The sequence below is a fragment of the Camelina sativa genome, chromosome 9 (assembly GCF_030686135.1).
Source record: "Camelina sativa cultivar CO46 ecotype springtype chromosome 9, ASM3068613v1".
Classification (NCBI taxonomy): domain Eukaryota; kingdom Viridiplantae; phylum Streptophyta; class Magnoliopsida; order Brassicales; family Brassicaceae; genus Camelina; species Camelina sativa.
The window spans coordinates 40,226,246-40,253,233 of NC_141888.1; the positions used below are offsets into that span (position 1 = coordinate 40,226,246).

Genomic DNA, 26,988 nt, shown 5'->3' on the forward strand with positions numbered 1-26,988 from the left:
TTTTCCACTGCTACAAATTGAACCAGAAGCTGATCTACCAACCGTTGGAAAGATCTGAGTCTTACCTTTCCAGAAAGCCTGAAATCGTTTTCATAGGAGTTATAACATGGAAGTTATCATCGAATATGTTCATCTGGACGAATTTGTGATGATTTTTTTTTTTTTTGTAAGAATAAAGATAGCTTATAATGTATATCTAATGTTTATGATTATAAAAAATTTGTATGATAATAAATTTAAAAAATAATATTGTTTTGAGATTGATTTTTTAGTTATAATTTTTATCATATGCAATGAATTTTTATTAATAACACCATTTGAAAATAACTTCTAATGATAAAATTGGACATTATGATAGTCACAAAATATCATTATTTTTGAGTATTTGTTAAAATTTTGCGACAAATTTCTAATTATCATTTGTGACCATTTGAGACTATAGTTTCGTAACAATAAGATACATAATTAAAACGTTATTTTAAACACGAATTGTGACGATTTAAAGACGTTTTGTTAGTCTGTAATTAAGACAGTTTTGTTACTTTTTGGTGTCGTAGTTATTGATGACAAAATGGTTACTAATATATTCGTTGCAACTCTTGTGACGTTTTTGTTACAAATAAAAATTTGTGACCATTGTATTGCAACCATTCAAAAATCGTCACAAATTCGTAATAATGTTTATATTGTAACTAAATACTTTGTATTGTGACTAAATATGTCTTAATAAAATTATTTTCTTGTAGTGAAAGGTTGAGTAAAAAATTTGTTTCGTAAAGAGCCAGTCGCACCTTCTTGGCATTACAAAACTTGAGTTAAAAAAGGTGGGATTATATACATAGATGGATCCAAATATTATTTTTATTTTGGGTAGAAATATTTAAAAACTTAAAAGCATAAATATATCTGTATATATGTTTGTTGCGGAATTTTAGAATGTATTGGATAGTTCAAATTTGTCCCTCGAGAAAGAACATTGTTATTATTGCATTGGTTGATGGTGAGTGTAAAGTAGGCGATTTGACCGCTATAGAAACAAACATAAGCCTCACTCATCCCCGTATATATGAGGATACATTTCATATATAAGGATACATTTAAAAAAAAAAAAAAAAAAAAAACACATATACATGAAATTAGGTAATTCTCATCTCTCATTCCCGTGACAACCTCAAATGGGATATATGAAATGATACCCCAATAAAAAAATGTTTGCGTGAAGTCATGAGTGCGTCTGTTCTATAGTGATCTCGTGATTACAAATTGGCATCTGTTCTCTCTAATATTTGTATCTTTATAATTTTGTTTGCATACATCTACGTAACATCATTGTTGTAATTAATTGATTTTATGCCCTTATAAGGTTCGGAAAGAACCGAAACAAAAATTTCAAGTTAAGCTTCTAAATCAATTGACTTCGTAATGTATTTTTGACCAACAACTCTAGTCCAACAATATATATGAAACGAAAAAATGAATGCCAAATTTAGAAAGCGTGAAAGATCCGTCAATTTTTATAAAGAAAAAAAATTGACATCAGCCCACGAAACTCTCCTGTCCAGAGCAAATTTGTTCATTTGTAGAAATTGCAAACAAGACAGTAACAAATAAAACTGAAACCAAGGATTCAAGAGAGGGGAGAGAAGCCGAGAAAGAGCCAAAAATAAAACGTAAAAAGATTTGATCTTTCCTTTTAACCTCCCTGCCTTGGCCACCTTCTAAGGCAGAGGAGGAGATTCATTTCTTTCTCTCCCCATACAAAAATCTCAAAAAAATAAAAATAAAAGTCATTCCGATATGGCGTTTCAGGATTTCGACCAGATCCAAGAACGCGTAAACGCCAATAGGAAACGTAAAATCAGGAAGAGGATCATTGTTGGAACGGTCTCTTTGATTGTGGCTGTTGCTGCAATTGTTGGAGGAACTTTTGCTTTTGTTGCTTACGAGAAAAGAAATGAACAACAACAAGCAAAGAACCACAACAAAAGCGGTAGCGGCAACAACGTCAAGGATGCGGGCGAAAAGAAGAGCCAGAGCCCACCAAGCCCAACCCAAAAAGCTCCTGTTTCTGCAGAGCAATCTGTGAAACCCGGCCAGGGTGATAAGATCATCGAAACTCTTTGCAGTTCTACGCTTTACAAGCAAACCTGCGAGAAAACGCTCAAGAACAGAACAGAGAAGGGTTTTGCTTTAGACAATCCGACAACCTTCTTGACGTCTGCCATTGAAGCTGTCAGTGAAGATCTTGACCTAGTTTTAGAGAAGGTCCTGAGCCTCAAGACTGAGAACCAGGACGATAAAGATGCGATTGCACAATGTAAGTTACTTGTGGAAGAAGCAAAGGAGGAAACTGCCGCATCACTGAAAAAAATCAACATCACAGAAGTCGACAGCTTCGCAAAGGTAGTTCCTGACTTGGACAGTTGGCTAAGCGCGGTCATTTCTTATCAGGAGACATGCCTTGACGGGTTTGAAGAAGGTAGCCTAAAATCTGAAGTGAAGAATAGCGTCAACTCTTCTCAGATTCTGACCAGTAACTCTCTCGCGATGATCAAGTCCTTTGACGCAAGTCTCTCTCCGGTTATGAAGCTCGCAACACGGCATCTTCTTGATGAAATCCCGTCTTGGGTAAGCAACGAAGATAGAAGAATGTTAAGGGCTGTTGATGTGAAGGCTTTGAAGCCTAACGCCACTGTAGCTAAAGATGGCAGTGGAAATTTCACGACCATTAATGATGCTCTGAGCGCAATGCCTGAGAAATATGAGGGAAGGTACGTATACCAAAGCATTTCATAACGTGATCATTACGTCAAATTAATTACCTTTAATTTAGGTTTAGGTTTTGAAACTAAGTTAAGTTTTTGTTGAATTTTAAATCGTATAGGTACATCATCTATATCAAACAAGGCGTTTATGACGAATCTGTGATTGTTGATAAGAAGAAGGCGAACCTTACTATGGTCGGAGATGGATCACAGAAGACAATTGTGACCGGAAACAAAAGCAACGCCAAAAAAATCCGCACTTTTCTCACTGCGACGTTCGGTAAAACCCCTAATTCTCTTACAATATATAACTTATGTTACACTACTATAAATTTTTCAAGTGTCAGTGTTTAAAAAAAAACCAAAACTTATTTTCAAAATGTTTGGTTTCCTTAATAGTTGCACAGGGAGAAGGGTTCATGGCACAATCAATGGGATTCAGGAACACGGCTGGGCCAGAGGGACATCAAGCAGTCGCAATACGTGTCCAATCCGATAGATCAATTTTCCTCAACTGCCGATTTGAAGGCTACCAAGACACATTGTATGCTTACACGCACCGTCAGTACTACAGAAGCTGTGTGATTATCGGAACAATTGACTTCATATTCGGGGATGCGGCCGCCATCTTCCAGAACTGTAACATCTTCATCAGAAAAGGCTTACCAGGACAAAAGAACACAGTGACCGCTCAAGGACGTGTTGACAAATTTCAGACAACTGGTTTCGTGGTCCACAACTGCAAAATCGCTGCAAACGAAGACCTTAAGCCCGTAAAGGCAGAGTACAAGAGTTATCTCGGGCGACCGTGGAAGAACTACTCTCGAACGATCGTAATGGAATCTACAATCGAGGATGTGATTGACCCGGTTGGATGGTTGAGATGGCAAGAGACTGATTTCGCGATAGACACGCTCTACTACGCGGAGTACAAGAACAAAGGACCAAGTGGAGATACAACTTCAAGGGTTAAGTGGCCTGGATTTAAGGTCATAAACAGAGAGGAAGCTTTGAACTATACTGTTGGACCCTTCTTACAAGGAGATTGGATCAATGCCTCAGGTTCTCCCGTTAAGTTGGGTCTTTATGACGCTTAATGACACCTCGTTGCTATCCAGAGAAGGTCATGTACTGGTGACTTGTTTTATATTAAAAGCAACGCTGAGAGGAATTTAAAACTTTATCCATGGAAATTTACTTGGAAAATATGGTACTAGAACATAGTGTGCTAAGAGAATGTGTTGTATCAAACTTATATCGATTTGTGCTCAAAATATTTTTGGAAGGAAGCATATTATAAGTAATACTTAGGATCCAAATGCTCTTCCTCTTGCTCTATATATTGATCTCAAATGCGATGAAAGAACCCAAATACAACCAACCCAAAGAACCTAGACATGTTGATAAATGCATGAAATCTTAAAGCTTAACTTTTAGACACACAATGCTAATAAAATCAATGGAAATTTTCACAATAATGAGGGTGGTCATCGGCTGGAGTTCCACAGTCGTAGCAAAAATCCAACCCACATCTGCAAAAAAAAGTGTTGAAAGATAAGTGTTTTGTTTTGTTTTAAGATTATGTATTGCAAACAAGAACAAAGAAGATACCTGCACAGCATGGATGAGCAACCTTCAGTCAACTCAATGTAGAATTTGCAAGAAGGACATCTTCTCCAATTCTGATCCTCAGCCATCTTCTTCAACAATATATCATCTCTATCTCTTTCGTTCTCGACTAACTTCTGAAACTCCTCACATGTTATCTCCGGATGCCACTTAGTCCCACACTCAACACACACCATTCTATGGCAGTGAGGGCACTCCGATTCATTTATCTTCTCTCCACTCTCATCTAAGAAGACCAAAGCAGAACAATCTTTATAGGGACAGTAGAATCTCTTGGAAGGCATTATCACCGCTTCGCAGAGAGCGTCGCCCCACCGATCAAAGACATCTCTTGGTAGGATATGACAGCATTGTTCGGGCTCGAGCTGTCCGGAGCAACCAGAAACAGGGCATTTGATTGAGAGGATGTTGTCTTGTAACTTAGCAGCTATATATTTCGAGACACAGTCGTTACAGTAAGAGTGAGAACATCCATTGATTCGAAATGACTCAATCTTTGGTTTGCGTTCAACACATATCTCGCAGTCGAAGGTGCGTCGAGTGGACGAGGAAGACGAAGACTGTCCCTTTTCTAAAGAGGATGGTGTGAAACAGAGGATCTTGAGATCTTCATCTTCGTCGTTGTATTGATCAAGATCTATGTAGTTTGAGAACTCTGATTCGGTTGGGGTTTGTTGAGAAGAAGAGTGAAGCCGGTGATAAAGGTGGCGCTCACGGTCGTAATCCTCGATGGAGATGGCGTTACGTTTGGTTGAACCACGAGCGGAGAGAGGTGTAGAGTTGTTGTCTCCGTTGCCATTGATGGACTGTGTTGTCATTGGAAGATAAGATTAGGGTTTTATGTTTCCCTTGCTTGCGTTGTTGGGTTGGTTTCTGAAGCGTCTCATTTTTATAATTCTTTTCTAAAATCTTATATATTTTCTTTAGATTTTTTTTCATATTCCATTTACTCGTTATTTATTGAGGAACACCCTAGAATTTAGTGCATGAGTAATAAAGCATACTTATCTGAAAAATACGAGATATGAGTTTTGGCCATGAGATGGGTTGGACACCAAATCATCTAGAACCTCAATATAGTGGGCATCCAAAGAAGCAACATCATAACATAAAGATGACTTTAGTTGTCATTTTGAAGATTATTTTGCATATTTCCTTTTAGAAACTAGAGTTTATTTGATCTAGTAAAACGAGTTGGGAAGTAAACAGTTGGATGTAAAATTCTTTTAAACTAAAATAGACTTGGAGATACAAGATAGATTCCGGGTGAAAGACTAGAATAGAAGAAAGTGACAAGGTAGAATCAATGCTTGGATCTCTTGGGAGTCTGTACATCGACGGCATCCAAAGAAGCAACATCCCCACCCTCTTTCTCCATCTTCTTTCTCGTAAGTATCTTATTAATCTGGTGAAGTTCGTTATTGAGCTTCTGGTCACGGTCACGGTTCTGCTTCCTCGTCTTACGACCATCTTGCATCTTTACCCCAAATTGGAACGCTGCTTTTGGCATCGCTTCCTTCTGCTCATTATATTTTTCCCATTCCTCTTCTGTCTCAAAGTCCCATCGATGTAAACCCCCCTTTGCCTGTTTTGTGTTCATCAACACCCAGAAATTGTAATGTAAGTTTGGTCTTTCCACACTTTAAAAAAGAAGAAGAAAAAAAATATAACTGAGCTAGGGGCATACCTTTCCACCCATGTCCATTTTAGACAAATCAGCTTCTTCATCACTCCCGACAACCTCATGGTTGTACTCTTGGTAACCCGGGTAACACTCTGAATAATTCTCGGATACAAAAGTTGGATCTTTCTCCCGTGCGTCACTCTCCCTCAACTGTTGAAGCCTTTGGTCATCACGCTTGAACACTGATCCCAAACCCCTATCTTTCTCTTCCTGAGACATGAGTTGGGGATCTTGTAAAATATCTGTTTCTGGTTGGACATCGTAACCCTCCATTCCAGGCTGAAGGTACTGCTCTTGATACCCAATTTGCTCTGCATATTGGTAATCCTGCCACTCTTCAGGATACCCGGCAGCCAGTCCTTGAGTTTGCACTGGACCATATACGCTCTGGAACAAAAAAACACAACAAAGGAAGACAGGAAAAGAAAGAAACCTGAATATGAGAATAATGGACAGATAATAACTGCAAACTACGATGCAAAATTTGCAGTCGGGAATCAAGGTTCGTGAATAAATCCAACCAAGGGTTAGTTACGGTAAACTGACCATGTCTTGCCATTCTTGACCAGCAGATGGCTGCACCGGACCATAAGCAGGCTCAGTGAAATAAGGTACTCTCTCCTTATCCCTGGGAGATTCTTCCATGTCCTCAGAGATAGGACTCTGCATCACATCTTTACCAGGAACCGTGTAGTCGATGCCTTCACCAACAAATATGTCATCATCGTCTGTCCTGGCAACAGGGGGTTCTTCTTCTTTCTTACTCAAATCCAGATGGTTGATCACAGGCGGTAATGGCGGCGGCGGAGGAGGAGGTAAATCTTCCCTTTCACTTATGTTCACAGAAGATCCATTCTCAATCTTAGATTGAGTATTGTCTTCATCATAATTAGCAATAGTTGAAGTCTTTCCTGCATTTGAAAAATTGCAGTGAACGTAAGATGGAACAGAAATAGCAAATGATATTGCTAAAGAATCAGAAACCAGCCAATTTCTTAGCTTAAATCCAAATGTGTGCTGATGTGAAACAAGACCTACAACATGTACCGGCACCACATAGGCATAATAATAAAAAAAAAAAAAAAAAAAAAAAAAAAAGAGGATACAAAACACTAAGTGAACATAAAAAGACATCATTGGATACTAGTATACTACTAGTACGGCTGTTGAAGACTAGAGATACTCTTTACATTCTTGGCTCCAAATCGTAAAACGCAGACACTTGACAAATTTGGGGATAGGCAGAAAAACAAAAATTTGATGAAAATTATTCAACCAGTGTACGTGAATAGGAACTGCTAATACTTAAAATCATGGTCACAATGCAAGTACAGCTAGAAAATACACCAAAAGTATGCTCTTACATTATGCAAAATACCTTTACTGTCTTTTTCTTTCTTCTTCTTCTTGAGAACTTTCCCTGATGATCCAAGGCGAAGGTATGACATGATTTTCGCAATTCGATCTAGTACAGAACCATCAACATTGACTGTGACCAGCTCCTGTCGGAGAGATAAGAGAGAGCAATAATGCTTGTTAATGAAACAATTCTCGCATTTATTGCAGCAGTGATTTCAAGTAAACCTTTAAAATATGTTCAGTACACAAACATGTTTATCAATGCCAATTTTGGTTCCAGATGAGTAGGAAAAAAAAAAGATGAATCTAATCTTAATATATTCCTATGATTACTGAAGAAAAATATATGCTTCTACCAAATCCTACGACATATAATCAAAATATTAACTGTATTAATTACATCAACCCTGTCAAAGAAGAGGTTGCGGAGACCAGCATAATGGGCTTATGTCATTTGAATTACATCGATCATTTCATATCTACCACTGCCTACTGTCCTAAGAAATTTCCAGGATCAAGATGACTATTACACCAAGGATCTTACATACCTCGGGCTCGGGGCAGTCAGCTTTACTCCTATATAACGTGGTTGGTATGTCATGAGTATAGCCACCCTCCTGAAAAGCAACATATATAGAAAGAATTAAAAGGGAATAACATTGATATTTGACATCAGATAGTGGCTGTTCGACATCACCAGGGAGGCCTTCAGAGGGCAGAATAATATCATACTGTAAGATTAGCTAGCATAACTGAGACTAAATATCTCAAAGGAAGCTTCATTCATAAAACTACCAAATTACGATAATTCAACTGACGTTTTTCTAGTATGGTGTCTCTATTTGCAAAAAAGAATATGCTTTTTCAAAGGGAATAACATTGATATTTGACATCAGATAGTGGCTGTTCGACATCACCAGGGAGGCCTTCAGAGGGCAGAATAATATCATACTGTAAGATTAGCTAGCATAACTGAGACTAAATATCTCAAAGGAAGCTTCATTCATAAAACTACCAAATTACGATAATTCAACTGACGTTTTTCTAGTATGGTGTCTCTATTTGCAAAAAAGAATATGCTTTTTCAAGAAAACCAAAAGAGAAGATTTTAACCAGCTAATATTCGAAGAAGTTTTGTCATGCAGAACACACATGTAAGACAAACAAAAATGTAATAATATCGAATCTGCCTGTAAATAAATAAGTAAAAAAAGCAGTACCATATCATAGACAAATGTCATTCTACCAGGAAGGAACATCTCATTAGACTTGATGATAGTTTGAGGCTTAACAATCCACTGGTAAACTGACTGAAATAGATCAAAAGACATGATGAGAAACAAACATCAAGCGTTATCAACATCCACAAACTTTCCCCACATCTGCATAAATTCAAAAACAAAATTGCATACCTTTGCAGCTGTGGTACGAAAAGTAACACGTTGATCTTCTTTAGGCGCACTGTCAAAGACAAAAAAAAAACAAAAAAAAATGTGCACTTGAATCAAACAAGCCAAAATGAGTCAATAAACAAAGTATAACCAAAAAAAAAAACCCACCTAGTCTTGCCATCATCATCTTCACCATCAGGTTTCTTGACGATTTCGCTTCGTACTTTGTTCAACAGAGCATAATCCAACCCCTTAACCAAATGGGTATGCTCAACATCACCTACCCATATTAAACACACAACAATAAGCTACTCAAAAAAAGAGACTTTGAACGAATGTGTAAACCTAACACTAACCTCCAAGATACTTGCTGTTCTCAATAGATAGCTTTAGTGCATCAGCAGCACTACACAAAAAAACAGAAAATTAGAGAAACCCCCATTACGATTATAACAGAGTAATCAGAAGAAGAAAAGAAAAAACTGAGAGTTACCGGAGATCGACAGCTCCGGGAGGAGCAACGGCATGGAAAGAACCAAGCTCGGAAAGATCATAATCAGGATTTTGATTCTCTCTTCGTTCTTTAGCACGGTCTCTGTACTTTGGGTTATCGATTTCCTCTGTTTTCTCCTCCCTTGGAACAAAAAAGGTCACAAATTTAACATCTTCTTCTCATGTTAAAACCCTAGATTGAAAAAAAAAAAAAAAAACAGCCGATGATTACTAACCTCCGACGAGCAATCTTCTCCTTGTAATGAGATTTTGAGGAAGTCATTAGATTGCTATATCACTTTGTTATCCTGAAACAGAGGAATTCGATTTTGTTCTCAATCTCTCTGTTTTTTTTTTTCTCTCTTTAGGGATTTAAGAGTGTTCTTCGATATCAGGCCGTTGTTGGTCGAGGTCAGGGACGATTAAAAAGTAAAAAAAAAACTACCAATAAGGTTAACAATAATTTTAAGCAACTTTTTAACCCACACGACATTAAAAAGGTTTTCAATATATTTTGTCAAAACTGTAAAAAAAATTAATTTAATCAATAGAAATAATAATGATAATAATATTTTTTTAGCACGGCAGTGGAAAATTGGAACCCTTCACTTGTGTAAATCTTGAAACTAAAATTCTTGAAAACACATGCAAACATTGCTCCTAGCAACTGACAAGAACCTATTGCTATTATTAGGCTATTAGCTTAGATCAAAGATCAAATACAACATATAAACAAGCAACATTACGACGATACATATCTAACGTTATCTACAACCAAAGTAACCCCACATTAGTCATCATAGATGGATGTGTCCTAGAGACCAACTATTTCTCATCGAAAAAGAAGTGTAGTGTAGACTGCGTCTCTTTAGATTTCTTGATGTTAGACTTTCCCTTTCCTTGCTTCCTTCCAGATCTCCCACTGCTTTTAACATCTTCCAACCTCTCACAATGTTTCAGTGGCTTTTCTTGAGCTGAGAATACCTCGTAGTCTCGCTTTGTCCCAGTCTTTCCTGAAGACTTTTCGCTAAACTCTAAGCCACCTTCCTTCGTGGTCTGGCAAGTTAAATCTGTCTTCTGGTTTTCGTTTCCTGGTTTATCTTCAACAACCTCATGCGGCTGATTCAATTCCTCAAGTGTAGTATACCGATGATGGTCTTGGGTCTCGGGTTCCTCTTTTGAGATTATTGGGAAATCAAGGTTGCAGGATCCAGCCGGTAAGCTGGCATTGCTCTCACCTGTTTCTTTAGTAAGACCAGTGTTCATGGATTTCCCTTCTCCATTCGTACCCTCCTCAACTTCATCCTTTACAACCGCTGATTTATCTTCAACAAATGGTTCTACTTTCACAATCTTTTGAAAACCAAGATTACTGGCTTCATTCGATATATCCTCGTCTACTTCTTCCATTTTCTTAATGCTGTCAGAAAATACCACCCCATCATGACCTTCAACCGTACGTTCCTCTTTCAAATCACCTGTGATATCTGTCGACTTGGTTTCTTTGTCTGTTTTGGGCTGCTTTGTTGAGAAAAACTTCGAGATCAAGCTATTTTGTGAAGCCTTAAGCGGTATCTGCAGGTGGCACAATCCTTATTTTTAAATGAGGATAAGCGTACAGATTGGACAAATACATAGCTTGATGGACCAGAGTGCATTCAAAGACATGATCCTACTAATATGTTTAATGCGACTTGAGATGCAACTTGCGACCTTTTTAGATGTACACTAACGAAGGGAATCTGGTTAACCGTACCTGTTGAATACACTCTGGTCCATCAAACGTTGGTTTACCAATGGCAGCGGTTACTGGATACCACACCTGAAAGTTCAATCTAAAGTATGTGAAAAAGGAACGATCATTACAACATAGAAGCCAGAAACAAAGTTAGCTTACCAAATCCGATTTTTCATATGGTGAAAGTAATGGCTGCAGTTTCGTCGTTGATGGATCATCTAACCATGTGTCCACAGAATCCTTGTCACCAAGAATTACTGGCATTCTGTCTTATGTGGAATATAAACAAACCTCACTTGTTAGCGCAAAATTCAGGACTGCCGTAAATTAATAAAACTTTCACCAACGGCATCTTATAATGTCAGCTTCGAATAAGAAAACAGAAACAATTCATTGCATAAACAGCCTTTCCTTGTTTTTTTTCTTCTGATACCAGTCCCTTTAGCAGCAGTTCAAGATTCTCATGCAGCAGACTCGTAATTACAAACGTATCTTTCTTAAAGAAGCTTATCAAATTAGACGTTACAAGAAAAAAGAAACAATTCAATACTAGTATGATTGATACTTGGAAGTTCATATCTCTGTTAATCTACGAATACGATCAAGTCTCCATGGAGGATAAATCATTCCCAACTTCATATGCTATGTGTTTCAATGTGCTACTCAGAATCTTTGATGAATATGAATTAAGGAAATACATCTCATTTAAGAAGAAAGCCACCAAAGATAGTCAGTGTATTCATTACTAACCATGGAGCCAATGGAGGGCTGAAGAGGAACTGGTTGTCAAAATCGTGAAGGTGTAAAGTGTCTCACCTGCAAGAAAAAAAAAAAGAAGTAAATGTTACTAAAAGAATTAAAACAGGCGAGATATTCTAGCTACCAAGAAGGACTTAAACCAAAGAAGATCAAATTCATCAATTTTAAAAAATTTGTCACAGCAGGTCTTTCAAGTTCTGCTTCACTTTTCCAATACACATACCTCAAAATTGGAAGTCTAAGAAATGTTTTAAGATCAGCTTCAAAAGAATATCAGCAGAGTTTGTAATAAAAAATGATCAAACGGTTCACCTCCTGAGTTCTGCCAAGAATCAAAAAGAGCAGCAAATACGAGAGGCCTCCCATCCTCGAAATGGATGTAGTAGGGTTGCTTTTTTGACCCTTCCTTTTTCCACTCATAGAACCTTCAAAATGAATCTGACTGTAATTTCTTTTAAAGACTTTTATGCTATAAATACAAACATGTATTATAAAGAAAAGAAAAAAAAAACTCACATCTGATCTAAGTATACAAACATCAGAACCTAGTTGAAAGATTGTATGAGGTGTTGATCCCAAACCCACTGGTTGATAATTGATAGTAATGCAGTTTACAAAATAACAGTAGATAACCATTTACAAACAATCTGATCCTACATATAAAAGAGCTTCCTAAGTAGAATTCCATTAACAGAACGATTGCTTTCAAAGAATGTTCACAGAAACAGAACTCACTAACAAATCATTAGCCTTGAGACTATTAACCATGAAATGAGTGGAAAGATTAACAATGCTGGTCAGAATTAAAGAAAAAAAAATTAAGACTGAACAGAAAATTAGAATGCTAAAGAAAGAGGAGAGAAGAGATACATACCCATCAACTGCAACAAGACACCTATTCTTAGGAAGCAATCGACGAAAAGACGCTTTCTCAGCTACCGATTCAGACCGAGCATTAAACTACAAAATTCATATAAACAAAAAAAACATCTTCACTATATAAATATAATAATAATGCCACTCAAGTCAGCAATCAGAGAATCACAAAACAGATGTACTAATAAACCTTCTTTCACAAATCAAATTATAACCTTTCCAACTCAAAACAAAAGAAGTTACAAAATCAGAAGAAAGAGTAAAGTTTTACCATTTTGAAAAAGTCAGGCTTATCAGTTTTCTTAGTGAAAGCAGGGACTAATCCCCACTTCATACAATGAACAACAACTCCATCACCACCAACTACTTCATTGTCTCTCCGTAGAACAGGCATATAGAATCCAGGGGCAACATTGTAAGATGGACGATAACTGATTGATTGACAACAACAAAAGAAAAAGAAAAAAAAGTAACGATTTTTAGACAGTGGATAGGCTAAAAAATTGGAACTTTGAAATTGAGAGAAGAAAAAAAAGAACCGGTCGAGGTGAAGGAATCGGGTTGGAACACCGTGGCGGTGAGAAGCTCTGGGGACATCGTCTGGTCTTAAAGTACAGCGAGTCCTACCGCACATCTTTAGTGCTTTTGCTCGGGAGAAGTAAAACCCTAATGAAACCGCTTTAGTGAAACTTGAAGGATTTTGTTAACAGATCGGGAGAGAGAGAGAAGACAAGTCTTTTACTGCACAAAAAGGGTTACAATACCGGTGTGACTGGAAAAGTCTGGAAAAAACCAAAAGAATAAAAAATCATATTCCAATGGTAAATAATTTTTTTAAGGTTTCCATCTTTTTATTACTGTTTCTTAGTTTCTATTATTTATTGAGATTTTTGTATCAAACAGATGTCATATTTCTAATTAATACCCATATCATTTTTGTTTCTCACTATATATTCTTCTCTTTGTTTCAGGAATGTGTTTCACAGATCTCATGCCAAGGTATTAATCTCATCAAACAATTTGGGGGATTTTTCTTTTATAACAATTTGGTTTGAAACTTTAATATAAGCTGATCTAAATAGATGATTACATAGTTCTGATAAATTTTCTTTTTCAACAATATTTTATTTGAAACTTTAATTAAGTCATACCTACAAGTTAAAATCACAATGTATGTTTTAAATATATCACATAACGTTGCTAACCACGTTACAAGTTTGTACCTACAAGTTACTAACCACGTTACAAGTTATACCTACAAGTTACTAACCACGTTGCTAAATCAATTTTTAAAACCGTATAAAGGCGGCTAGTTAACAGATAGAAAAAACGTTTGTAAGTTTGTAATATCACATTTATTTATTAAAGAAAACAGAGTCCTGTTTCCACGAAATTACTCCATCTACTAAATCAACAAGCAGATCGTCAAATTTGTCTTTATTATAACGAAAGAATCAAACTCCAGGATTCTGTCTTAATAAAGAAACAATCAAATTTGTCTTTATAAGCAAACAATCAAACTCAAGAACTAGTTGAAGAAAATTAAAATATCATGGAAGAGATTCGCCAGAGAAGACTGTTGATGGTCCCAGCACCGTTCGAAGGCCATTTACCTTCGATGATGAACTTAGCTTCCTACCTTTTTTCCCAAGGCATTTCAGTCACAATTGTTCAAACCCAATTCAACTTGAAAGATCTCTCTGCTAGCTTCCCTGATCTCAACTTCTTCACCATAAAAGACGGCATGTCAGAATCCGACATGAAGTCTCTCGGGCTCCTTGAATTTATCCTAAGGCTCAACTCTATATGTGAACCCATTTTGAAAGAGTTTTTAACCATCCATGATGATGTTGACTCTATCATATATGATGAATTTGTCTACTTCCCTCGAGGTGTTGCAGAAGATCTTCATCTGCCCAAGATGGTCTTTAGTGCTTCTTCGGCCGCTACTTCGATCAGCCGGTGCGTGCTTATGGATAACCAAGCAAAAGGGTTACTTCCTCCACAAGGTAACCCCCTTCCCCCCCCCCCCCCCCTTTTTTTTTTTTGTTTTGCTTCTTTGTATATATTGCGACACGATCCGATGTTGACATGTGTTTATAAATATGTGAAGACTTAATTTTGAAACGTTTTACCGTATGATGATAATTTGAGTCATTTTCTACGACAGAAGCAATATCTCAGCTTGAAGAAATGATGCCAGAGTTTCATCCCTTTAGATTTAAAGATCTGCCTGTGACAGCTTATGGATCTATGGAGAGATTAATGATACTTTACGAGAATGTAAGCAATAGATCTCTATCTTCTGGCATAATACACAATTCTTCAAATTGCTTAGAGAGCTCATTCATATCAACTGCACAAGCGAACTGGAGAGTTCCCGTGTACCCGGTTGGTCCACTCCATATGACCAATCCCGCTACGTCATGTCCGAGTTTATTTGATGAAGAAAGAAACTGTCTCGAATGGCTTGAGAAGCAAGAAACAAACTCCGTGATATACATAAGCATGGGCAGCTTGGCGATGACACAAGAGACAGAGGCTTTGGAGATGGCCATGGGATTTGTTGAGAGTAATCAACCTTTCTTGTGGGTGATCCGACCAGGCTCGATAATCGGACAAGAATCCTTAGACTTCTTACCGGAACAATTTAGGCAAACGGTAACCGACGGGAGAGGTTTTGTAGTGCAATGGGCTCCACAGAAAGAGGTGTTAAGGCATAGAGCAGTGGGAGGGTTTTGGAACCATTGTGGATGGAACTCATGCCTGGAGAGTATAAGTAGTGGCGTACCAATGATTTGCATGCCGTATTCTGGTGATCAGAAAGTGAACGCTCGACTTATGTCACATGTTTGGCAAACCGCGTTTGAGATCGAAGGTAAATTGGAAAGAGGGATTGTAGAGATAGCTGTGAGGAGGCTCATTGTGGATCATGAAGGCGTAGAAATGAGAACGAGAGCCATTGGACTAAAGGTGGAGATTGAAGCTTCTGTCAGAATAGGAGGCTCTTCTCACAGTTCTTTAAACAGTTTGGTCGACAGTATCATGTCGTTAACATCATAATTACGATCGCCTCATAATTATTTGTATCATTAACATAAAATGAGAAAAAAACTCACAATAATTTGTATCATTAACGAAGTAGTTGATTGTGCTTATTAACGACTTTAAAATGATCAGATTCATAAAATGATAAACTCAATAATAATAGCTAATGATGAGTTCTATAAATATGGTTTATGAACCCTATTAGTAGTTTGACATGGGATACGACTTATGCGTACTTTTTATTAATTTCATTCTATTTTTGTTGACACTTATTTTGACAGGAAATTTCTTCTGCTCCTTTCAGAAACTACAAAACTATTTTAAGGGAAGAAACAAATAGGAAAAAAAGCCTAGGAGTTAGAACATCAATTTGCAACGTGTAAAATGAAGTAACAAGAGTTTTCCTGAAATAGATTAAGTTGACGGACACGATGGTGAACCAATGAATTGTAACATCAATAATAAAAAAAGGTTTAACCAATCATTTCTTCTATCGCTTCCTGCCACAGCTATATTTGCATCACACCATCGTTCTTAAGCTAAAAAAACCAAACCCTTTCAATCTCAATCTAATTTTTAACCTTCCCCTTTTTTTTCCTCTCCTCACAAATTACTCAATTTAAAATTGTAATCTTTTTGAGGAGAACGAGAAGGTGGTAGAGTACTATATTCCATAATGTTCGCGGAGGCGGATAGCATTCCTAGGGCAAAATATGGCAACATGATGCATTCTGATCCGAATCTTTCCTCCACCATGACCCAACAAACAGAGGAAGAGTATGGCATACGCAACAGCAGTGCATCTGCGGTTGGCACGGGCATGTATGATAGAATGAGTTGTGAAGGTTCACCAATGATGATGTCTCCTTGGAACCAAGCAACTCCATTTACTCAAACACAATGGTCTAGTGTTGAAGAAAATCTACCCCAAAATGGCCTTATTGGTTCCCTTGTTCGTGAAGAAGGTCATATTTATTCTTTAGCTGCCACCAAAGATCTTCTTTATACTGGTTCTGATAGCAAGAACATACGTGTGTGGAAGAATCTAAAGGAGTTTAGTGCATTCAAATGTAACAGTGGATTGGTAAAGGCCATTGTTATTTCAGGCGAGAAGATTTTCACAGGTCACCAAGACGGAAAGATTCGGGTTTGGAAAGTCTCCCCTAAGAACCAGAGCTTGCACAAACGCTCTGGAACGTTACCAACTTTGAAAGATATATTCAAGGCATCTCTCAAACCAAGAAACTATGTTGAGGTGAAGAAACACCGCACTGCTCTTTGGATCAAACACGCCGATGCTGTTTCATGTTTGAGCTTAAACGTTGAACAAGGGTTGTTGTACTCTGCTTCTTGGGACCGAACCATTAAGGTGTGGAGGATTTCTGATTCAAAATGTCTAGAATCGATCCCAGCTCACGATGATGCTGTAAACTCGGTGGTGTCAACAACGGAGGCGATTGTTTTCTCTGGATCAGCTGATGGGACAGTCAAGGCATGGAAGAGAGACCAACAAGGAAAACACACAAAACATACGTTAATGCAAACACTAACAAAACAAGAGAGTGCAGTCACAGCTTTAGCTGTAAGCAAGAATGGTGCGGCTGTGTACTTTGGTTCGAGTGATGGTTTGGTCAATTTTTGGGAGAGGGAGAAGCAATTGAACTACGGTGGTGTCCTCAAGGGCCACAAGCTTGCTGTCCTTTGCCTAGAAGTGGCAGGGAGTCTTGTCTTTAGCGGATCAGCTGATAAGACAATATGTGTGTGGAAGAGAGATGGAAATATTCATACATGCCTTTCTGTACTAACAGGTCACACAGGTCCTGTAAAATGTTTGGCTGTAGAAGCAGATCGCGAAGCTTCAGAACGTTCAGACAAAAAATGGATTGTATATAGTGGAAGCTTGGATAAGTCAGTAAAAGTATGGGGGGTTTCAGAATCTTTCATTGACATGAACCAAATGGGTATGATGCAACAACAACATGTTATATCGCATTCTGAGGCTTTCATGTCTGATGGCAGTTTCTCTTCATCAGCTGGTGGAGCTAGCAGTCATCGACGACCCTAATCATGGTTTGTGATTTGGCCTTCAAAATACCAACTCTGTCTGAATAATTCATTTGTTTTACTGTTAATTTGAATGAAAAAAAGAAATAAAAAGAAAAATCTAGTTTTATGATGCAGTATTGTACAATATGGAGTTGAGTTTGACCTACTAATTTATTTTTTTGTTTATTATAAAGGTTTGTTGTAATTTTCTTATATTTGTGATGAAACCTGTAACTTTTTCAAACTTGAAAATAATTATGACTTGTTGTAAACTTAGTTAGTAGTGCATGCATCTCGTAATAATTAAGTGCTTTCTTGCATATTTTATTGTTGTTAATTCCATATAACAACAGTCACTAATACTATGCTGTCCTGAAAATTAGAAGGAAAAAAAACTGAAATTAAAGATAAATTTAATAATCCCAAGAAACTATATAAAAAATATATATACATAAATTATGTAAACATACATAAATTAATAAATGAATTATTTTAAGAAAAGCTTCTCATAACTAAATTCTGAAAAAAGAAGGGAGAAAATATGTGATAGCTTATAAAACTTTCGTGTAACTTTACTTTATAATATGAAACATCTTCATAAATATGAAACAATCTCATAAGAAATTGTTTTTTTTACAAAAAAAAAAACTCTAACAATAAAATAAGTTGAACCAATGATGGTGTTTTGAAGAAATTATATTGTCATGAGACAATTATTTGTTTATATAGAGGTGGATATTTACAATCCTTTTTTATTTATAGGATTAAATAATTGACTGTATAATTTATTTAATTATGGTTTTATATTAATTGATTGTATTAAATCCTTTTTATTTTAGAATTAGAAACTTAAAAATTAGAATAAGTATATAATTTCTAAGCTTACTGAGAAAATACTAATTAGAAGTATCTTAATATATTTTTAGATTAAATTAAAATTGTCAAATTTTTTTGTTTATATGGGTGTTAAAATTAAAAAAAAAAAAATGGCCGGGGAAAAAAACAAATAGTAAAGCGATGAGAAACGTGTGTTCACAAGATATATTGATAAAGAAGAAGTAAATCCATCTACTGGCCGTAATTGGCTGTGGCAGCCACACCCTCCTTATCCAAAATCTCCTCCTTCCTTAAAACTAAGCTTCACCTCTTTTGCTTCTCTTTTCTTTTGAGTCGCTTGCATCCCTTCAAACTCATCCATCCACAGGTATTCAATATTTTCTCTATTCCTCAATTCCGATCATTACCCATTTCTTGAATCTTTCTTCCCTTTCCTTTTTTTCAGCAAAAAGGAATGGCGACAGCAGCAGCAGCAGCAGCAGTGATCTCATGGGCAAGATCGGGCATTGTGTCCAAATCCGGACAAACCCAGCAGAAGAAAACTGAGATGAAAGTTTCTTACGTAACTGGACTGAATTCATATGGTGGTCTCAAGGCACAGAACAAGGTTGTCTCAATGGGATCACCACTCTGCACAGAACAGTGCTTTGCTAATGTTGTCATGTCTCTCAAGGGAAGAAGAGGCAGTGGAGGAGCCTTATCCACCACATGTAACGCCGTCGGAGAGATTTTCAAGATTGCAGCTATCATGAATGCTCTTACTCTTGTCGGTGTTGCTGTTGGATTCGTTCTTCTTCGAATCGAGACCTCTGTTGAAGAAGCTGCTGAAGCCGAGTAAATTTGCTCTTTTTATAAAATTATATATATAATTTTTGTTTATTGATGTTGTCAAGCTTCGGTATAACTTGATGGGATACAACATGTTACATTTGTTAATGAAGCTCTTTTCTTGGTACATGTTATTGGGAAGCCTCACTAAATAATTACTCTGCATCTACTTTTTTATGATCCATCGCCTCAATTGCTTCATATAATCTTGCTTTGTGAGGTAGCCATTTCAGCACTTTAATTGTTTACATAAGAGAGTTATTATAACGGTTAGGATACAAATCGTAAGCTAGCAAAATCATCTTAACTCTAATAGAGATAAAGTTGAACAATATGAAGGAGCATTGAGGATCAACCATCGAGCTCGGGTTATTGAAACATTCATGTGTCCCCCCAATTGATGAAGTATATGGAACAAACGTGGGATCCATACTACTTATTCAAACATAACCAGCCCTTTCTCATCGTGCAACCAAAATATGAAGGCATCCCTTTGGGTTTGGGACCACCATTGGTCTCCCATGTATGGAGGAGACTTAATCGAGTTGAAAGTTTGAAGGATGATGCGGGTGTTTGGATCTCTGCCACACAAGAATTGGAGGATCTAGCAATTGCATACTATCAAAGGCTCTATTCCTTGGTAGATGTGGATGAAGTAGTAGTAGAGAGCTTGCCACAATTGGGTTTCCCTTCGCTAACAGAGACGGAGAAGACATTCTTTGGCTAAATCGTTTACAGAAGGGGAAGTGGAAGAAGTGGTGAGAAGCATGGGGAAGTTTAAATCAATTCAAAACAAAAGTGGTTTGACAAGCTCCCACCTCCATACATGTTGTCTTTGATCACGTTGATTAAGCAATACTCCAACAGTTTGGTTAAACTTAAACATCTTAGCTCTTGACCGAGTCGATGGAACCAGCTGGTGTGACGTACAAAAGCATCATCAACTAAAAGCTCATCCTCCGGTCACGTTTTTCGTTAGCTTCAAACTCCTCCTCGGCTACAAACTCTTTGTCACGTTCCAAGTCCTTTCTTCGGTTCCAAATTATTTCGGTTCGGTTCATCTGAACCGATCGGTTAACCGAAACCACAACAAAACCCTAACTTTTTCTAATTCTAATCTAACCTAACCTAACCTAACCTAGCCGTCGTGAATCCGACTCTTCGATGACAGATTGACAGGATTTCTTCTCCTTCTCATTCTTATTCTTACCCTTGTTCGTCTTCTTCTTCTTCTTCTTCTTCTTCTTCTTCTCCTTCTTCTTGTTGTTCTTCTTCTTCTTCTTCCTCCTCTTCGTTCGATCTCTTCTTCTTCATATCATTCGGTCGAATCTGCGATGTTCGCCTTTAAGATATTGTCGCCGGTGTGTCTCCAGCTCGTCGATTCGTCGGAGGAAGCTCTTCTCTTCGTTGTTCAGAAAAATCTCAATTTTTGTTTCTTTTGCTAACAGGCCTAAATTTAGATTCAGGCCCAGTTTTTAAAGTTAAATTGGTCCAAAAATTTCGTTCTGATATATAACTGGCCCAATAGTCTTTTTTTTTTTTTTACAAAAGTAATCGAACTTTTAAAAAATACAAAATCGGTAATTCGGTTTTAATCCTCAAAACTGAAAACCGAAATAACCAAACCAAATTTTATTTCGGTTAGGTTCTGTGACATTTTTTAAAAATCGGAATAAACCAAAAACTGAAATAACCAAACCAAATAAATCGAATAAACCGAAGTCCCAAAGCTACCCTCTTCCATTGATCCTAGCAAAAATACACATGACCTTATTTTGGTAACTCTTCTAACTTACGAGGTCAGACAGAGATAACATCATCAAGTCCCACTAACCACGTCTAACCCAAGTTGTTGTAATACTCAGGCCATCTGTAAGACTATAACACCTCATCCTGAATTCTAATCCCTCGGCCACAGGCTGAATGGTGATACCATCTTATTGGATAAATAAATTTTAGTAAAATTTTTGACGACGGTTCAACTTCCTACTTAAACATTCTAAAACGCAGTTTTAACAGACGTTTAATATGATTTTAAAGCATTCAATCATATAACCATAATAATAAGAACATATCTTACCTTGACATATATTTTATAAGTTCATAGTCTCTAGATCGCGTGTCATCTAACTATAATCCGGTCCACCCGATCCAGCCACCAGGCCGGTTCATGTTTTCTTTGGACCTTGTGCTAACATTTCTTTTTTTAATTAATTTGGATGTCTTATTTGCAGATTTGAGAAATTTGAATTTTTTTTTTCAAAATATCAAATATTAAATATCTAAAATCTTTGCCGGGCCTGCCAGCCATCAGTGAACCATCATTTACTGCTCCTTAGTCACACAACCAACCACAGGAGAGAAAGCTCAGCCAAAAATAGCTCAAGTTTTGTCCTATGTTTATTCCATAATCTCAATCGCTTGAATCAATACTTCTGATATTCTCTTATATCTAAAAAAAATATATGAATTTAATGGTGTTTATTTAAGTTAAGATTTTGAAGGTCTATTCTAAGGGGGGTGTATTGAAATAATGATTTTGGAGGATTTGATGGGATTTAGAAAATTTGAAATTTTGATAGATTTTAGGGAAATTGATATGATTTATAGTAAAATTCTTTGAAATCCCACCTAAAACCATGAGATTTGGATTTGTGTATTTTTAACTAAACAAATCCTCTCAAATCCTCCAAAATCCCTACAACTTATTAAAATCCAAATCCACAAACTGTTTTGAACAACAGTGGATTTTAAAGTAGATTTTAAAATCATCATTTCAATAACAGTGGATTTCAAGAGACTTTTTAAAATTCATGATTGAATAACATAGGATTTGTAACTTTTACACAAATCACTTAAAATGTCAAGTTGAATACACCCTCCTAAATTGCTTTAGTTAACGAATAATTAATGTTGTTCTTTGTTCAACAACGAATATCTATCATAAGATATGTTTTTTCATTGACTATTTAATATGATTTATATATCTACAATTTTACTAAAAAATCTTATAGTTGATGCAATATAAGATCATTTCCAATGGAATATTTTTAGCAAATTTCTCAACTTAGAAAGGTGAAAAAATAAATCAAAAATGTTAACTAAGTTAAAAATAATCCTTAGCTAAAGATTTTGAGAACTGATCCTTAGTTACCACGCATCAATCATTGAGTTAAAGATTAATGAAAGGAAAATGATCTTTATCAACTATCTTATGGAATGGTTGAAAGTAGCTTTTGATTTTTTTCAAAAGCAATTATTCGTAAACCTAATTAGTTTTAATGAAAGGAAAATGATAATAATTCAAATGAGGTCATAATAACATCACAAGACCAATAAAAATAGTAATAAGAAGTAGACCAAAAAAACAAGAAATGCTAATAAAGACAACAAAAGGATGACAAAAAGAAACTTCAATATTCCTATTAATAATTACATAGTACATTTTAAAAATAAACAATTAAAACTTACACCTAACGGAGAGTTAATACTTTATTCTTTCGAAGTTTGAAACAAAATATAAATACACTTTATTTACTAAAAAAAAATTAAATAAAAAATATGTTCCTTCTCACACAAATTAAACAAGTGACTTTTTTTTTTTTTTTTTTTTTTAATATAGAGTACTAGTACTAGTATTTATCTAGTCTCGAGATTCGCTTTATCTCCTGCTAACTTCTTTTTATCATCTTCTCTATGTCGGTTTGATTTGGAAAACTTTCTGCAACTAAAAAATAAGAAAAAGAGAGATTCCTAAAGTTTCATCTCAAAGATCCTTTCAAAAAGAAAAAACCAATAAAAGAATGGTTGAAACTGGACACCATCAACATCCACCGGCACCGGCTGCAGCCGGTTATCCGCCGGTTCCATCCATGGCGGTTAACAGAGGACCAACTTGGGCTCCGGCTGAGCAACTTCATCATCTTCAATATTGCATCCACTCTAATCCTGCTTGGCGTTAAGTCTCTCACTACAACTTTTTGTTGGTTTACTTTATTTTTTGGATTCAGATGTAAAAAAAAACAAAATTAAAAAATTTATTAGTATTTGTTTCAAAGTCAAAAGTTACAAATAAGAATTCACTTCTGTCTCTCTCCTTAACTGCTTTCTGTTGTGTCTTAATTTGTTTCCTAAAAGAATATTTTAGATCTCAGAATCTGATTCGAAGCTTTTTATTTCCTCTGTTTTGACTTATATATATATATTTTAGCTTGTGTGTTGGGACTAATTAGCTTTTAAACTATTTATAAAATCTTTTATAAATTGTTCATGAGACATACTACTAATTGATTAAGATTAAAGAAACGGTGTGGTTATTATTACCTTTTTTTAATTTTATGAAGTTATTGGTGAATCCAAAATGCTACAAGGAGCTGAATCCCTAGAAGTTACTAGTGTTTAATCATTACAAGAAATGCCATATTAAGGGATTTTATAACATGAGGATTCTATTATTCTTTCCTTTTAAGAAGTATTTTTTGTTTCATTTCCATTAACAATTCGGGTTTTGTTACAGATGAGACGGTTGTACTGGCTTTCCAGCAATACATCGTTATGCTCGGGACTACTGTCTTACTTGCCAACACACTTGTGCCACCAATGGGTGGAGATGCTGTATGTTGTGGTTTTGGTTTTTGATCCGTTTTTTATCGAATGTTCTCTAAAGGTATTTATAACGGGACTGTTTGGTGTTTTGTCAGGGTGATAAAGCGCGGGTTATTCAGACTATATTGTTTATGTCTGGAATAAACACGTTGCTACAAACACTTATAGGGACTAGGCTTCCAACGGTTATGGGAGTTTCGTTCGCATACGTTCTTCCTGTATTGTCTATCATCAGAGATTACAACAATGGTCAATTCGATTCTGAGAAACTGGTAAAAAAAGCTCGGTGTACTGTATACTTCCACGCTACTACTTGTGCTTTTCGTTTTCTTGTTTATTTACTTTGATATATATGCTGTTTTTGCTAACAGAGATTCCGGCATACGATGAGAACCGTACAAGGGTCCTTAATCATTTCTTCATTCGTAAACATCATCATTGGATATGGTCAGGCATGGGGGAACTTGATAAGGTGATATATATATAAATTCAATACAAGATTGCTGGTCCACAAGATGATGGAAATCTAATGATCTTGGTTTTATTCAATGCAGAATCTTTACTCCCATCATTGTTGTGCCAGTGGTTTCTGTTGCGAGCCTTGGCCTGTTTCTTAGAGGCTTCCCATTGGTAACAGTTTCAGCTCAGCTTTAACAACTTAAAAGATCTTTTTTTTTTCTAGTAGATCATTAATGTGATATTTTTGGACTTTTTAACAGCTTGCGAACTGTGTGGAGATCGGTCTACCAATGCTGATTCTGTTGATCATCTCGCAGCAAGTCTGGCTCTTTGCGCTATATGTATATATGATTGTGATTGTTAAGATATATAATATTGAGAATCTTTGTTGTCCATCTTGCAGTATGTTAAACACTTCATCCCGAGGATTTCTATGATACTTGAAAGATATGCTTTACTTGTTTGCTTGGCTCTCATATGGGCTTTTGCTGCTATCCTTACTGTTTCTGGAGCTTATAACAATGTTCCGGTTGCGACTAAACAAAGTTGCCGCACGGACCGTGCCTTTCTTATCTCCTCAGCTCCCTGGTAGGTTGTCCTTGATTCTTCTTCTCTTCTCGTCTAAGGTCTAAATATCTGTCTGTAACTCATTTTGCAGGATCAGAGTCCCATATCCGTTCCAGTGGGGGACTCCCATCTTCAGAGCTAGTCATGTTTTTGGAATGTTTGGTTCTGCCATTGTCGCATCTGCGGAGGTAGAAATATTCTTGTCTTAAAGATTCTTACATATATTTCATCTTGTTACAGGCTTTTAAGTTATGTATATCCCAATTTTTTTTTAGTCTACCGGAGTATTTTTCGCTGCATCTAGACTAGCAGGAGCAACAGCGCCTCCAGCACATGTCGTCTCTCGTAGTGTCGGGCTGCAGGTTTTATTCTCACACACTAAGATAGGAAAGTCTTAAATCTTTTCATTTTCTATCCTCTCTTCTTGTTCTGAGTATTTTTCCTTATAGGGTATCGGTGTGCTCCTTCAAGGAATATTTGGTTCCATTACTGGCAATACTGCGTCTGTGTAAGTTCTAAAATACATCTCCGCGCTATATGTTGTACAAAAGGAAGTATGATTCATCTTGATCATATATATACAGGGAAAATGTTGGTCTCCTTGGCCTCACACGGATAGGGAGTCGAAGAGTGGTGCAGGTTTCAACGGGTTTCATGATATTTTTCTCCATATTTGGTTTGTCTTTCACTCCCCAATCAGTCATCTTGACTAGGGTTCTGTTTATAGAAAGTAGCCATTTTGGACTTAAGATTTGTGTGTGTTTTCAATGATCGTCAGGAAAATTTGGCGCCCTCTTTGCTTCTATACCGCCTCCAATCTTTGGAGGCATATACTGTGTACTACTTGGAATTGTTGGTGAGTCATGTTGTATATGAATCTACACTTCCTAATTTCTAGCTAAAGTGAGGGCTACTACTAATACTATTGTTATGTGATTGGCACAGTTGCTGTTGGAATATCTTTTATACAGTTTACTGACACCAATTCGATGAGAAACATGTATGTCGTCGGTGTCTCTCTCTTCTTAAGTCTCTCGATCGCCCAGTACTTTTATTCCAACACGTCAAGAGCAGGATATGGACCGGTACGAACAGCCGGTGGATGGGTAAGCCTCTCAGTGATCTGTTGGTCTAATGACAATTGTTTAAATTAAAACACCAGTTTATGTTTTTGCAATTCTGTGTGATTTTTTCTTAAAAGGTATTTTAGATTGTTAAAAGATGGTAATGTTTTTTGCAAAGTGTAGATGCAAAGATCACACTAAGCACAAAAGCACAGTGACTTGCAAACAATTATTTATCGTATAAAGTTCCATTAACTGTGTCCTGTAAAGTTTACAATACTTATACTATATGATGTTTATAGTTCCTAATACAATTTTGTGGTAACTTGTGGTGCAGTTCAACGATATACTTAATACATTCTTTGCTTCGGCTCCATTGGTGGCGATCATTCTGGCGACCATACTAGATAACACATTGGAAGCTGACCATGCTATTAATGAAAGAGGTATCCCATGGTGGAAGCCTTTCCAGCACAGGAAAGGCGACAGCAGGAACGAGGAGTTCTACAGTATGCCCCTTAGAATCAACGAGTACATGCCGACACGGTTCCTCTAAAGGCTGCTCCGTGAAGGTTTCTTCTGTATGTGGAAATGTAAGATATGTGCAGATCATGTAGCTTCACAAGGTCAAAATTTAATCCAAGGAATGCAAATGAAACATAAGGCTTTCGATGGAGAAAGCTATTTTGTTAACTGTCATGTTACCCAATTATATGCTTCCTTTCTTGTCAGTAACTTACCTTTTTTTTTTCTCGACACAGAGTACTTAACCTTTAGTTTGGTGTACTTACCCTTTTTAGTTTGGTGTTCATCCTTCATACAGTATATTAACTTGCGGATA

At 36.6% G+C, this 26,988-nt stretch overlaps 8 protein-coding genes across 11 annotated transcripts; 5 read left to right on the forward strand and 3 right to left on the reverse strand.

Annotated features, from left to right (window-relative positions):
• The first annotated feature begins 1,543 nt into the window (after positions 1 to 1,543).
• On the forward strand, positions 1,544 to 4,084 carry LOC104715967 (putative pectinesterase/pectinesterase inhibitor 13). Its single transcript, XM_087466394.1, has 3 exons — positions 1,544 to 2,771; positions 2,885 to 3,045; positions 3,165 to 4,084. Exons 1-3 carry the CDS (start codon positions 1,798 to 1,800, stop codon positions 3,860 to 3,862), a joined length of 1,833 nt encoding a protein of 610 aa, XP_087322520.1. The 5' UTR covers positions 1,544 to 1,797; the 3' UTR covers positions 3,863 to 4,084.
• On the reverse strand, positions 3,980 to 5,257 carry LOC104715968 (E3 ubiquitin-protein ligase RSL1-like). Its single transcript, XM_010433331.2, has 2 exons — positions 4,377 to 5,257; positions 3,980 to 4,297 (listed from the first exon to the last, which is right to left on the reverse strand). The coding sequence occupies exons 1-2, from the start codon at positions 5,210 to 5,212 to the stop codon at positions 4,222 to 4,224; spliced, it is 912 nt and encodes a 303-aa protein (XP_010431633.1). The 5' UTR covers positions 5,213 to 5,257; the 3' UTR covers positions 3,980 to 4,221.
• Positions 5,258 to 5,550: 293 nt separating this feature from the next.
• Positions 5,551 to 9,898, reverse strand: LOC104714110 (suppressor of mec-8 and unc-52 protein homolog 2). Its single transcript, XM_010431366.3, has 11 exons — positions 9,557 to 9,898; positions 9,322 to 9,462; positions 9,185 to 9,234; positions 8,997 to 9,108; positions 8,850 to 8,898; positions 8,658 to 8,747; positions 7,986 to 8,054; positions 7,457 to 7,580; positions 6,625 to 6,989; positions 6,082 to 6,465; positions 5,551 to 5,979 (listed from the first exon to the last, which is right to left on the reverse strand). The coding sequence occupies exons 1-11, from the start codon at positions 9,601 to 9,603 to the stop codon at positions 5,698 to 5,700; spliced, it is 1,713 nt and encodes a 570-aa protein (XP_010429668.1). The 5' UTR covers positions 9,604 to 9,898; the 3' UTR covers positions 5,551 to 5,697.
• Positions 9,899 to 9,988: 90 nt separating this feature from the next.
• Positions 9,989 to 13,544, reverse strand: LOC104714111 (uncharacterized). 4 transcript variants are annotated; one of them, XM_010431367.3, is made up of 8 exons: positions 13,233 to 13,544; positions 12,965 to 13,124; positions 12,692 to 12,777; positions 12,130 to 12,242; positions 11,809 to 11,874; positions 11,218 to 11,327; positions 11,077 to 11,142; positions 9,989 to 10,895 (listed from the first exon to the last, which is right to left on the reverse strand). In XM_010431367.3, exons 1-8 carry the CDS (start codon positions 13,325 to 13,327, stop codon positions 10,146 to 10,148), a joined length of 1,446 nt encoding a protein of 481 aa, XP_010429669.1. In that variant the 5' UTR covers positions 13,328 to 13,544; the 3' UTR covers positions 9,989 to 10,145. The 4 variants fall into 4 exon arrangements, with proteins under 4 accessions (XP_010429669.1, XP_087322521.1, XP_087322522.1 ...); XM_087466395.1 differs by having other exon boundaries at positions 11,218 to 11,323; positions 13,233 to 13,463; XM_087466396.1 differs by having other exon boundaries at positions 12,041 to 12,242; positions 13,233 to 13,438.
• A 575-nt stretch (positions 13,545 to 14,119) lies between these two features.
• On the forward strand, positions 14,120 to 15,924 carry LOC104714112 (UDP-glycosyltransferase 76D1-like). Its single transcript, XM_010431368.3, has 2 exons — positions 14,120 to 14,702; positions 14,864 to 15,924. The coding sequence occupies exons 1-2, from the start codon at positions 14,246 to 14,248 to the stop codon at positions 15,754 to 15,756; spliced, it is 1,350 nt and encodes a 449-aa protein (XP_010429670.3). The 5' UTR covers positions 14,120 to 14,245; the 3' UTR covers positions 15,757 to 15,924.
• Positions 15,925 to 16,292: 368 nt separating this feature from the next.
• On the forward strand, positions 16,293 to 18,059 carry LOC104714113 (protein JINGUBANG). The gene has a single exon (XM_010431369.2). The coding sequence runs from the start codon at positions 16,418 to 16,420 to the stop codon at positions 17,804 to 17,806; it is 1,389 nt and encodes a 462-aa protein (XP_010429671.2). The 5' UTR covers positions 16,293 to 16,417; the 3' UTR covers positions 17,807 to 18,059.
• Positions 18,060 to 18,961: 902 nt separating this feature from the next.
• LOC104714114 (uncharacterized) lies at positions 18,962 to 19,579 on the forward strand. Its single transcript, XM_010431370.2, has 2 exons — positions 18,962 to 18,991; positions 19,070 to 19,579. Exon 2 carries the CDS (start codon positions 19,079 to 19,081, stop codon positions 19,460 to 19,462), a length of 384 nt encoding a protein of 127 aa, XP_010429672.2. The 5' UTR covers positions 18,962 to 18,991; positions 19,070 to 19,078; the 3' UTR covers positions 19,463 to 19,579.
• Positions 19,580 to 22,916: 3,337 nt separating this feature from the next.
• Positions 22,917 to 26,878, forward strand: LOC104714115 (nucleobase-ascorbate transporter 3). Its single transcript, XM_010431371.3, has 14 exons — positions 22,917 to 23,409; positions 23,969 to 24,066; positions 24,153 to 24,329; positions 24,429 to 24,529; positions 24,612 to 24,687; positions 24,777 to 24,836; positions 24,920 to 25,104; positions 25,175 to 25,271; positions 25,359 to 25,445; positions 25,533 to 25,591; positions 25,668 to 25,759; positions 25,862 to 25,939; positions 26,029 to 26,189; positions 26,485 to 26,878. The coding sequence occupies exons 1-14, from the start codon at positions 23,256 to 23,258 to the stop codon at positions 26,701 to 26,703; spliced, it is 1,644 nt and encodes a 547-aa protein (XP_010429673.1). The 5' UTR covers positions 22,917 to 23,255; the 3' UTR covers positions 26,704 to 26,878.
• Positions 26,879 to 26,988: the final 110 nt, after the last annotated feature.